The sequence below is a fragment of the Dipodomys spectabilis genome, unplaced genomic scaffold (assembly GCF_019054845.1).
Source record: "Dipodomys spectabilis isolate Male_0828 unplaced genomic scaffold, ASM1905484v1 ptg000273l, whole genome shotgun sequence".
NCBI classification, from domain to species: Eukaryota; Metazoa; Chordata; class Mammalia; order Rodentia; family Heteromyidae; genus Dipodomys; species Dipodomys spectabilis.
The window spans coordinates 5,722,908-5,735,660 of record NW_024870950.1 but is presented as its reverse complement, the minus strand read 5'-3'; the positions used below and the strand labels follow the sequence as shown (position 1 = coordinate 5,735,660).

The 12,753-nt window shown below is 48.4% G+C and overlaps 1 protein-coding gene across 3 annotated transcripts; it reads right to left on the bottom strand.

Moving 5' to 3' along the window:
• Positions 1–647: 647 nt before the first annotated feature.
• On the bottom strand, positions 648–11,959 carry Atxn1l (ataxin 1 like). Of its 3 annotated transcripts, none has more exons than XM_042700649.1 (3): positions 11,875–11,959; positions 9,664–9,725; positions 648–8,326 (listed from the first exon to the last, which is right to left on the bottom strand). In XM_042700649.1, exon 3 carries the CDS (start codon positions 8,171–8,173, stop codon positions 6,104–6,106), a length of 2,070 nt encoding a protein of 689 aa, XP_042556583.1. In that variant the 5' UTR covers positions 8,174–8,326; positions 9,664–9,725; positions 11,875–11,959; the 3' UTR covers positions 648–6,103. The 3 variants fall into 3 exon arrangements, with proteins under 3 accessions (XP_042556583.1, XP_042556582.1, XP_042556581.1); XM_042700648.1 differs by having other exon boundaries at positions 648–8,293; XM_042700647.1 differs by having other exon boundaries at positions 648–8,290.
• Between the last annotated feature and the right edge of the window lie 794 nt (positions 11,960–12,753).

Here is a 12,753-nt window from a genome sequence, read left to right as displayed (position 1 = left end):
CTGAGCAAAGTGCAGTCTTCTAGATCTCTATTTCCCAAGTAGCTAGGCTTACAGGCTTGACACATTGTACCTGGCTAACACATGACTGCAACATATATATATATATATACACACACACACATATGTATATTAATATATATTAATAATATATAATAATGTATATATATTAATAACACATTACTATATGTATGTATACATATGCATGGCACTTAGGACGCTTTCTGGCATGTAACAAGCACTCATTCAGTAAAATTTAAGGGAGTCACTGTCATGTGTGTTTCATCACTTACTGGTAGCAAGCTTTGTAAAACAGAAACAGTAGCTATGTTTAGAGCTGACTTATTCTAGAAATTTCTGGCAATATTCCAGAGTAAAGAATCTGGAGGGAAAAAAATAACAGCAGTGAGAACACCTACAAGTCCTTGCGATGGATTCTACTGATATCTGTGTCTACAGGTAAACACTCAGGTCTCTAAAGACCAACAGACTGCAGGACATGCTTCATTCTGCTCCTGCCATCAGCTCTAGATCATCACTGAAAGGCAGCTTCCATTTGCATTCCCTCCCACCCCCACCCCGGCCACATCCCACACACATTCAATAGCCACCATCAAGCTGAGATAGGAACAAAGCGCAAACACCAAAAGGAAAAGCTAGTAGTTTATATAGATAGATATATAGATATATAGATATTGATATATATTGTGTTTACATAGTCCACAAGTTAAATGCAGGTATCCATAAGAAGAGCATTAACAATAAAAATACAATCTGTGTGTAGCCAAGTACAGAGACTTAAAATGGTAAAACAGCAAAAAGGATCTCACAAAAGTACAAATATACAGTACAAATTGATTTATTTAAAACAGTTACAAAAAAGCACAACAAAATAGAGATTATCCTTAGAATTATTAATGCTTTGTTAAAGATCAGGTAGGATTAGAGGGTAAGAAATGGTATTGGGTGGGGGGAGCACCTGACTAGTTCTAAGGCTTTAGATACAATGCAGTTGATTACATATTAGTTCAGCCATTACATACTGGGGATAGTAGTGGGGGGATCAGTAATTTATCTACAGGGAACTCCTACGCAAATAAGATCCATTCAGACTTCCCCAGTGCCACTCTCCTTAGGACCCTAAAGCCACCTGGATGACAAAATTCCCATTCTTTTCTCTCCACCCCATTCCCTATCCATACATTCTTCCCTCCCCTAAGGTGCTGTGCAAGCTAAGAGCAGTCTGCTCTCTGTAGCTGGAACATATACTGTTTTGACTACAGGGATCCTGTGTGAATTAGGACAGTTTGTTGTTGTTGTTGTTTTTTTAATACTTCCAAGTTAGCCATGAGTACAGTCAGTCTCTTCCCCAACAATCTAGAGTGTTGAAATCCAAGTATGAAGCAAGCAAGGGATCAACTCTGCCATTAACAATACTAGCAGCTCATTAACCCTTTCAGCTCACAACCATATGCAAATTCCCTGTCCAAGGGATGGGTGTAAACCACTGTGTCAACAGTTCTCTCTGTCTCTCTCTCTCTCTAAAGAACCTAAGTCCTCATGACAGTCATAAAGACAAAATAAACGCTTGCAAGTTGGACAATATGTAAAGGCACATGGGCTGCTGCCACCCACACTGCAGACAGGAACCCAGTTGGGGCCATCTTCACTGCTGGGCCTTGCAGTGGAATGGCTTTGGGATCACACAGACTTTGAGTTTGTAATCTACTGGGAGAAGATCTAGGCTTAACAGGAGTACTAATAAAGAAAACTTTAGTGTGAAAAGTGCATTTATTACTACTGTTCCTGCTGAGGAGGGTCAGCAGGGCAAACCCACCGCCTCTCCACCTCCTGCCCCAGGCACTGTGCATAGTCTGCAGGTATGAAGAGTGCAGCCAACTCTAGCACAGAGGGTCAGTGTCATCCTAGGCCCAGACCAGGTTTCTGGTCCAAAGATGGTTCCTAGAGTTGAAAGAGCAACTGATAACTACAAAGACCCAGATGCTAATTTTATTATTGCAAATTGTGGGAGATCATTCCTACTCCAAGGAAACTAGAGGGTGAAGCTTCCCCAGCCAAGGGCTCACAGGTTCCTGATCAACAACCAACCTAGTAGGGTTCAACTCTTCAACTGTAGTGTACTTTTTCCCACCTGGAAAGTATTATAGCTTCAGTGTGATTTAGTGAACTTATCCCTAGGAGGTCAAACATCTCTAAAACTTGGCCTCTGCCCATTTACTTTGCTTCTCAGACCATGGTCTAATCTCCCAGTCAATTCAGTTAATCTTGTTATCAGTACTTCAGCAGACCTGGGCCCTTGCCCAGCCAACCCATGCCCTCCTTCACCTCCAGTGTGACGCTCAACTCAATATGCCTGCTTGACACAGGTGTGAATCACAGCACCATTCCATGCTTCCCCTAAATCGCCCATGATGCCCACTGGTAAAAGTAAGAGTAACCTCCCTGGAGAACTGTCTCAGTCAAACTTCAAACCCTCTCCCAAGACCAGAATTCACATAACTGGAGCTAGATGAACTTCACTGGGATGTTGGCACAGGTCCTAACATGGTTCTTCCTCAGTTTTCAAAACAGGATACTACAAGGGAAAAAAAATTAACACAACAGAAAACCCCTAATAGGACCTGTTTGTCTCTCCCTCAGGACAGGAGATCTTTGGAACCAAAGGGCTCCTGACAGCACGGAGGCCATATCCCTTTGGATTCACCAGCCCAGCAGCAGCATTTCATACCATCTCTATTCGACACAACTATGCTAGGCAATAACACTGGCAGAGTACAGGTAAGAATGGATAGGATGCCTGAAGTTAATCTGCATGGCCAAAGACACAGAAGGATAGGAAGCTCTAGTAGGCAGCAGGTAGGACAGTGAGCAGACAGCAGCAGTGTCAAAGCAGCACAGCACAAGCCTGTGGTTAGGACCAACTGAGACCAAGAGTATAGAAGGATTAAGTCAGACCTCCTGGGACCCCGCCCCTCAGGACAAGTGCTCAGCACCAAGCTTCCAGATCCCTCCCCTTCTAAGAACACTAGTCTTGATGGCTATGAAGACTTAGGTTACACCATCCTTTACTAGGTTCCCGTCTCCTAATTCATATAGGAATTCCTATATATATCAGTGACATCATTCCTCTTCTCTCTGAACTGAGAATGTCCTACCACTAACTAGAGTTGGTTGGCTTTTGGCAACTGCCCATTCCCCTAAAACTGACAGCTTCCCACTAGAATGGCCAATCTCTAAAATCCACTCTCATGTATATTGCAAACTTAGGAAATGTCTATAGGGAAGAACAGACACTGCACAAGTTGCTCTTACTTTTCAGGCATGGAAGAAAAGGCTTTAAAAGAAGGAAAAGGTTATAAGGCCAAAGCTCAGACCAAAACTTAAAGCACAAAGCCTCTTTTCCTGGAGACCATACTTAATGAAGGACATCTCTGCCACTCAGAAAAATCAAGTATTAATATGTTACGTAGGCATGGCACAATATAAGGGGAGCTATTAGAATTGCTTCACCAAGCAAGACACAAGAGGAAGCACAGCAGGTCAGGGACCAACTTGCTAAGACCCCCAACAATTTCTCTTGCCAGGACCCTGTGCAAGTTACCAAGTTGGGAAGTCACAACTAGCCTGAATAGAGAAGGGTGGTTTCACTTAAACTACAGGCTTGCTCCCTTAATGAAGAAGCTCAGTTGGTATTTGTGGTGGGCATTTATTGAGTGTCTACTGTGTGCATGTCAATGTCTTCAATTGATAAGCCTTCCTATGAGGAAGGACTCTTGTGAGAACCTAATGCATACAATAATCCCTAGGAATGAGCTGCTCATAAAACAGCCAGAGATGAGGCCTTCTCCCAAGGTGCTCATTTGAAGGAACTCAAGACTCAACCCCACAGACCCCACTGTAGGAAACAAGCCAGAGAAAGCAGCATTCAGAGAACAGGAGACAGAGAAAGGAAAGGACATGATCTCAAATGATCTCAAGTTTGGGGTGTGGTTCTGACATGAACCAGAGACTGAAGTATTTGCAGTCAGGTCAGCAGCTTCCATTGGATGGACCACCAGAAAGCTCACTAACCAGGTAACTGCGCTCAAGGTATGAAACAGTGAAGTGCAGGGCTTGTAGCAAACAAGCCAGTTTCAGTCACTCTGTTCCCCCAGGAGAACAACCTTTAGCACCTGAACATTAAGAATGACTCCATTCTCAGAACTTCCCCTCCCCCCCAGGAGGTAGGTAAAATTATTTATCCCCATTTGGCAGCTGGGGAGGAAGTGAAAGAATGAGAAGTCATAAGACTTGACAGACCATAGCTCAGACCTCAGAAATTTGGGACTTCTGGTTCGATTCCTGGTGACAGGCCAGGCCTTGGCCAATCCAAGTACATCTACAAAAGAAATGCCAGGTTCATACCCTGGGAGAAATCTACTGGACAGATGTATGGACAATACCCTGAGTTGCCTTCAAAAGTCTAAAGAACCCCCCCCCCCCCACACACACACACCAAAACAAACCAAAGGACCACTCACCTACCTGAAAGCTAGTGGGAGAGTCTAAATCCTAATACCCGGTGTAATCCCACAGTCCAAGCTGACAATAAAAATTGGGGAGGCAGTAGGGATTTGAGCTTAAGACCTAGAGAAGCAAATCCAACTAAGCCTGAAGACATTCTTGCAGAGGAATACACCACCATGAAATCAAACCTACTTCAGATACTGAAATGTTACCAAGACTATCCTAGACCCATAGGAGTGGCAGTGGGAGGGGAAAGAGTAGACATGCCCAAATGCCAGGAGAGGGGCAGTAGAGTTCAGTTGAGAGGGGGCCATTAAAAAATATCAGGAATTGCCACAACAGGCACCCTGGCCCAGGGCACTGCTCCCTCCTTATGTCTCCACCAAGCTGCCGGGCAGTAGAAGAAGAGGGGGACATGATTTTAAATTTAAAAATAAATATTAGGTGATGAGAAAACCAGAGACAGCCCCTACAAACCAAAAACTAGAGGCCTTGGTCAGAGCGGACAAAGCCAGTTTTGCAGAAGATGAAAGGCAGTGCAGCTACACAAAGCCCAGGTCAAGACACCATGCAGAGGTCAGGGCAGCAGAAGGGTAAGGGCAGCGCAGGCACTTAGGCACAACATAGACAAGACAACAGAGGGGCATAGGTACCTGGGGTAAAGGGTCCACTGGTTCTTTCAAGTCACCATTACCAACTAGAGACTCAAGGAAATCCCAAAGCAGGCCTGGCACGTTGAGTAGGAGGAGGTTTGTTAGGTCAGCCACCTTTCCAGAAGCTTGACAACCTGGTGGTCAGGTCTCTCCTCAAAGTCCCATGACTGGGTCCTGGGCAAGGCAGTCCTTCTCTCTGAACCCTGGAGGGGCCTCTCTCTCTCTCTCTCTCTCCTAGCCCCCAAGCTGCTAGAAGCCTTGTGGGAGGAATGGTGAGGAGAGATGGGAAAGGGCTGAAGCAGAGGATTAAGCAGAGTCCTGTAGATTAAGAGTGCTCCTCCCCCACAAACCCAGCCATAGACATTTGTAACAAAGTCACCCCTTAAAGTGCACATCTCTCACAAGAAGGGCTCTGGGCGGGAACCCTCTTATTTCCAACCATGGGCATCCTGCCCTCCCACAAAAAAAAAAAAAAAAAACACAAACAAAAAAAAAAGAAAAAGAAAACTTCAGTCTTACTGCTACTATAAGCTGTGGATCATCATTTTTGGCTCTTTCTTTACTCCCTCCCTCTGCCGTCTGCTCCCAAAGCCTGTACTGTTCCTTGCAGGAGCTAGGGATGGGAAGGAAAGAACGAGGAGGCCCTTGTTTTGGAATGTTTCTTATCCCGTATGCGCCCCCTCCTTCCTCGCTCTAGACCTGCTGCTCCTGATCACAGGATTCCCCCTGGGCTGTCCTGAAAGGGTGACATGGGGTAATGAGCAACAGAGCCTGCCTTGAGAGGCTACCTTTACACCTCCCCTTTCCCTCAAATCTCACTGCCTAGAGACCATTCCCTGCTCAGTCAGCGTGTGCAAATCCTCCACCTGCTCATGGTGAGGCTCACCTGTGGGGTTAAAGCCCCAGTCCTGGTGTAGGAAAGAGATTCATTTTCCCGCATTGGAACGCCCTTCAATAGACAGCTTTACCTCCTGTGGAATGAAAGAGGGACGGAGCAGCGCAGCCCGTGCCTCCTCCCCTTGCATGCTGTATCTTTGGAAGGTGGGGGCTGGCCAGCAGGCCTGAGCACCAGGCTCAGACTGGGAGGACTCTACCACATGGGAGCCTTCTCCTGCGGACTGGCTCTTCCCCTCACTGTCACATAAGTCTCTGGGCCCCAAGACTGTCCTCTCAGGCCTTTCTCGAGGGAGACCCAGCTGGCCTGGGGGAACACAGCTGGCCTGAGAAACTGAGTTACTGTTCAAGCTCTGTAAACTTATAGAGATGCAGACATCTCCCACCTGTAGCCGATGGCAGGGCAGAGAGAAGAGCTGTGCAGTCCGCCCAGGGCTGCAGGAGGACCAACCCTGGCCATATACAAAGAAGGGGTGCTCAGGGGGCACCTCGATGCTCACTTTGCTCTGCTGCTCACCAACAACAAAATGCAGCATGACAAATCCAGGCCACTGGCTCTCTTGAATGTCCACAACTGTGCTAGAGTCAATCTTCAGCCCCCCGCTCACTTCGGCACTGCGCACAAAATCCTGGGTCTGGAGGTCCTCCACTCGCTTCAGCTCCCCTGTAGCCAGCTGGATGATGGCGCCTTTCATGAAATGGGAGGGCAAGTGGGAGGAGGTAATGGGGGGTGGTGTTGGCTCCTTGTCTGGGAAGGTGGCTCTGGCCTGCATGTCTAGACTTGATGCCACTAGGATCTCTGAGCTCACAGGCAGTAGGCTTGGGTCAGTTCCAGGGGGCACCAGGTTGCCATTGGCTACAACCATTGCTTTGGGTAAAGGTCTGTGTTTCACCGGTTCCTGATAGGGCTGAGCGTAGAACCCATGGGCCTGATTCTTCTCTGCCAGTTCTACAGGGTTCCTGGCTGATCCTCGTCCCTCACCCTGATGGTCAGGGGTATGATGGGATAGGTTGAGAGGGCTGGGTTCATCCTTCCTCTGAGCTGCCACCACGCGATAGTCCTGAGAAGCTAAAACGCCAACCACCCGCTGGACCTCGAGGTCGGTGTCTGGAGTCCCTCGGTGTGCTGGTGCTGCCACCTCCACCCGTGGAGTCTGAGAACCTGAAAACAACTGTCCATCTACCACACATTCTACCACCGGCACCAGTCCTTGGCTTTCACCCTTGCTGCTGGGGGAGTCAAGGGCTTCACTTTCCCGTCTTACTGAATTTCGCTCTCGTTGTCTCTGTCCTCCATTGGCAGCAGCTGCTTCTAGAGCAGACTGGCTCTCCTGAGGGGTAAGAATTGGGTTGGCACCTACTGAAGGGGCTTCATGCAATGTATACCCAGCGGGTAGCCTAGACATCTGATAATAAATGGGCATCCGGCCTGGAGCGAGGTCCAGTGGCTGAGTACTCGAGTGATGAGGCAACTGGCCGGATGGGGAGGTGGCCGAAGGAGCTTTGCTAAATGAACGGGCTGGGGATGAAGCCTGGGGAGGAGGAGTGGCTTCTTCTGCCAGGAGTGAGGCGTATGGCACAAAGTGTGGAAGGTGAGAGGTGGTGAGGTTGGCAGAAGGAGAGAGGAGGGGACCTGGTAGGAAATTGGGTGGCACAGCATAGGGAAGGCTGTAAGGAGACCCAATGAACTGCAGTGAGGTGGATGGGAGCTGAGCATAGTGGATTGGGGGATAGTGGAGTCCTGGATGTTGAATCAGTGAAGACGCTACATTAAACGTGGGGGGCATGGGACTCATGTTCACTACGGATGGGAGGCCAGTTGGTGAGAAGGTGGCAGGTGGCATAGCCACCTTATATAGCATACCATACTGGTCTACTGTCAGGCCAGTGATGGCCTCAGCTCCATCACCCCCCAGGCTGACTCTGCCTCCGGCCTGGCTCTGCCCGGCGACCACAACCCCTCGGGACCATTCAGAGGCATCACTGGAGGGTGTGTGGTTTGTGGAGCAGCTGGTAGTTCTCCCCATATCCTCGCTGGTCACGGGGAGGTCTCGTTTCTTTGGTGGAAGGCATTCCTGACTCCTCTCATGAACAGGTTTCATATTGCTTTGTGGTGGTCCTGGAGCCTGGAAATGGTTGGCTTGCTCCTTGGGGCATCAGAAGGAGCTTCTCTGTGGTTTCCCTGCACCCCTTACTGCTGCTGGCTGGGGTGCCCACATCTGCTAGGGAACAAATCAGAAGCAAAGAAAAGTAACCTAGGGAACCAAGTCAAAGGGAATAGCAAGTAAGGACTGAGTCCAGGGAGGAAGAGGTAACAAAGAAACCCAGTGGGAAAAGGAGGCATGAGAAAAAGGCAGACAAGAAGGCTACCTCCTCGTTGGCCTCCACCAAGAAAGAAACAGTCAGAAAAACCACAAAGCAAAAAGCTACATGACTGAGCATTCCTGATGTACAAATAACCTGAGGGCTCCACAACTTTCAGATGAACAGCTCCCAGCTTAGTCTTGCTTCTCATGAGGACCTTAACTCCTCTGTTTTATCCCTCAAGTGGGGATTTGAACACATGCACATGGTCTCTGCTGCAAGCTTTTTTTCCCTAAGTTTCTCTTTTGGCTACCAAAGAGTAAAGTGCCATCTTCTTTCCCTGAATGTATGACCTCATTCTTGCTTCCTTTCCCCAGACTAATTTGGGTTATGATCTCACCTACTCCCATCCCTCCCACCTCACGATTGGCTAAACTCCTGTCCTTTGATTTCTATCACAAGAAAACTTGCTAAGCCCTGACGTTTGCTTGTCTTTTTTTTTTTTCTTTTAACTGAAGTATAGTATCTCTCTTGTCCCAAGAAACTATATTCCAATTTAAACAATGAAACTCTTCTAACCTCATACAAACTTCCTGTTCACTTGTCTGGAAAGATTTCTTTGCTTCTTATTGGCCATCTTCAACTTGCCTGCTCTCTCTGTCTTGTTGGTCTCTTTTGCCAATGGCAGCTTTTCCTAGGTCAGTTCTAGACACCATTTAATAAAATCATGATTTATTTCTATCTTAAATCTATATGACTCATAAGAAAACTCTTACTTTCTCCTACTCTCCTATTGTCAGCTTTCAAAAATTTTTTCTTTCCTTTCCTTTTATTTTCCCCCCAGTAGTGGGGTTTGAACTTAGGTCTTCATGCTGGCTAGACAAATCCTCTACCTCCTAAGCTATGCCTCCATCCTTTTAGAGATAATTTCTGAGATAAGATCTTGCTTTCTGCCCGGGCCAGGCTGGACCACATACCACCATCAATCATGCTCAGCTTTTTCTGTTGACATGGGGGGGTCTCAAACTTTTTTGACTGGGCTGGGGCTGGAACTGCAATCCTTCCAATCTCTTACTTCCATAGTAGTTGCAATTATAGGCCTAAGCCACTACAACTGTCAAAAAGTTATCTTTTTCATCTGAACATTTCCAAGTATATAAACTTTGCCACCTATTTCAATCAGGTTCTAGTTCTTTGGACCTGAGAAGAGTTTTCTATATGACATTGCTTCCCAATATCACATCCCAGATATTTTTCTACAACAAGGAATCCTAACTGTCTGTATTACCTGAGCTTCTGACGGTGCTTCTGAGCAGTTGTAGTAAGTGTCCTCCCAGCTGACTTGGGAGCCTAAAAGACAGAAATAGGAATGGAGTAAGACTGACCTCTAGATCATTACAAGAGGCAATTCAAAGCCACACAAAACACCAAAGTCCACAAGGAAGTCTTGCCTCATCTTCTTCAGACTTAATACCACATTTATGCAGAGTGCCTAGGCAGTGGAAAAGAAAACAAAAATAACCTCTAATATGTAGGAAAACATCCCTAGAAAAAAGTTTCTATGTATCAACTTTTCTTCATTCCCTACCCTACTCCCAAAGCTGTATTTCCAATCCAGATTTCAGTTAAGTGTACAAATAAAAGACTTTTAACACGATTCCCAAGTTAACAATTGGGAGTAGGTAATTTCACCTTTATTCAGGGTCTATGAATACACTGATGTGAAGGTTATTTAAATAAGAAAGGTGGCACTAGAGGAAAAAGAATTATGTTTCTGGGGCATAAAAAGAGGTCATGGGGGAGTCCCTCAAGGGGGAAGCCTTCTTAATCGTTTTCAGAGTTAAAAAAAAAAAGGTGTGTATGTGTAAATTTTTTTCTGAGTGACAACTCAGTACATGTAGTAATAAGTCAGGTATGATAGAAACTGAAACCATCATTTTGGGCCCTCATACAGCTAGCGACAGAAAAAATACAACTGTCATTAAGCTATCAATATATCTGAATCTACACTTAACCAGAAATGTCAAACACTAAAGAATGAAGCTATGCCAAGCACTAGTGGCTCATGCCTATAATCCTAGCTACTCAGGAAGCTGAGATCTGAGAATTGGTGTTCGAAGCCAGCCCAGGCAGAAAAGTTCCTGAGACTCTTATCTCCAACTGACCACCTCTTATTTCCAACTGACCACCAAAAAGGCTGGAAGTGGAGTGGCACTCAAGTGGCAGTGCACAAGCCTTGAGTGAAAAATCTAAGGGACAGCATCCAGGCCCTGAGTTCAAGCCCCTGCACCAGCACAAAAAGGGAGGAATAAAAAGGTTAGAGCTTTCACCTCCCAACACAGAAAGCAGTGGCGTATGAGTATGCTGAGTAACTACTGTCCTGCCAAAGTCCCACAGAACTCTCACTACAAACCGCAATCCAAACGGAAGGCACTATTTACTTCAACATTTGACGTGTAAAGGCAAACGCAAAGGGTGAAAAGACAGGACAACCAGGTGGAGAATCAAATTCCTAATCCCACAAACCAATCACACAGAGGGCACAAGTCGTCCACCCGTTCTCCGCCGGCAGTTTCAATTAAGTGAAAATCATCTAGCCTTCTTCATTCCCAACAAGAGATTGAGGTCACAGCTTCACTCCCAGAATGACCCTTGCTCTCTCTGCGGCTAAAACGTTGAAGCAAACCTGCTTCAGTGTCGCTGAGGGGTTAGAAGACACAAGCTAAAAGGACTGAACGTGGGGGGGGGGGGGGCCGGGCGGGGGGGGGGGGGGGGGATGGCTTGCCGGAAGGACGGCGGGGCGAAGCCTGGGCGCCAGGTGTCCACCAGGCAAAACACATTTCGGAATCTGAAACCTCGGCCTCCGGAGGGGCTTAAAGAGAAATCAAGTGGCAGACACGGCTTGTGAACTTCACTGCGCTGCAGGGCCAGGAGAAAGAACCATTCCGAAGCACTGCCAACAAGACCCGAGAGCTAGCTTCGCCTCACCACGCTGGGGTCGGAATCGAGAGGTTAGAGAAGCCCCGCCGGGGGATCCCCCCGATTCTCCATGGGGAGGAGCGCACCCGACAGAAAGGGAGAAGCTGGGAGGAAGCCAGCGTTCCCGCGGTCTTCGCTCCATCAAAGAAAGGGAAGCACCGAAATGGTTAAGCCTGCCGTGAGAGTCGGGGGTCGGCCTGCGAGCCGCCGGGCAGAGCGAGGCCCCGCTGCCGACGCTTCCTTGTTTGGGGTCCCCTTCCCGCGCCGAGGACTCCGGCTTTCTGCCCGGCGGGGACACAACCGGGGGGCAGCGGTGCCTGGAGCCGCCTTCCGGGCCAGGCGGGAGAGAAGCGTGCCGGGGGTCTGGGCGCGGTCTCCTCCGCTCCCTCCGTCCGCGGTTTTCGGGCCCAGTGCGGTGGGGCAACGGGCTCCGAGGGGCCACTTCCTCTGGAGCTCCGAACCCAGACCTGTTTCCCTCGGTCCGGCCGGCCCCGCGGCCACCACGCCCGGCGACACTCACCGGCCCATCTCACTGCGCTCCCCGGGCTCCTCCCGCTCGTCCGGGAGCCGCCGCGACCGCGGCCGCCGCCATCCCCGGCCCCGGAGCCGCCCCACACCCAGCGCCCCCCCACCCGCCCTAGCCGGGCGCCCGGAGATGGCATCGAGCGCTCCTGCCTCGGGCGCGGAGCGATGACGTCATGGACCGGTACCCGGGAAGGGCGGGGGCTTGGCCATCCGTTTGTAGCGTGTAGCGCCGCGTCTGGTGGGAAAATGAACTTCTCTCTTCCTGAGAACCGATCACGTGACTGGGGCTGGGCGCGACTCCTTCATCCTAACCCTAAAATGACCTTTCCATCTTCCCACAGTAGGAAGTTTTGGGGTTCCCAAACTGAGCCACAGAGTGTGGCCCGCGGCGAACCCCATTCTCTGGACGTCCAGTCCTGATTTGTGCAGCCGCTGGCACGAACTTTCAGCAATGTCCTGGTGGCCCAGGCCCAGGAGAGGGAAGAGAAGCTTCCTGGAGAGGAGCTCTATACAATGAGAGTGAACCCCAACCCAGAGTCTAGGGGAAGAGATGCAAGCAGGGGAAGACCTTCCAGGTTGTGGAGAATGAGAAGAAGGATTTTACTATGGTGGAATGCAGCTTGGATGAACAAATCGACTTCATAATCACACGAACGTCTGATAGACTTAAGTGAAAACAGAATCAAACAGTTGGTGGTTAGATGATAGCTACATTTAAAAAGTAGTTATGCAGATTTTGTAAAAGAGCACTAAAAATCAAGTTGGAACACTGAAGAGATAAGATTCAAATTGGCCTTTTTTTCCCCCTTTTGGTTTCTCTGTGTGTATGTGTGCTTGTGTACTGGGGCTTGAACTCAGAGGCCTGTGACTTTTT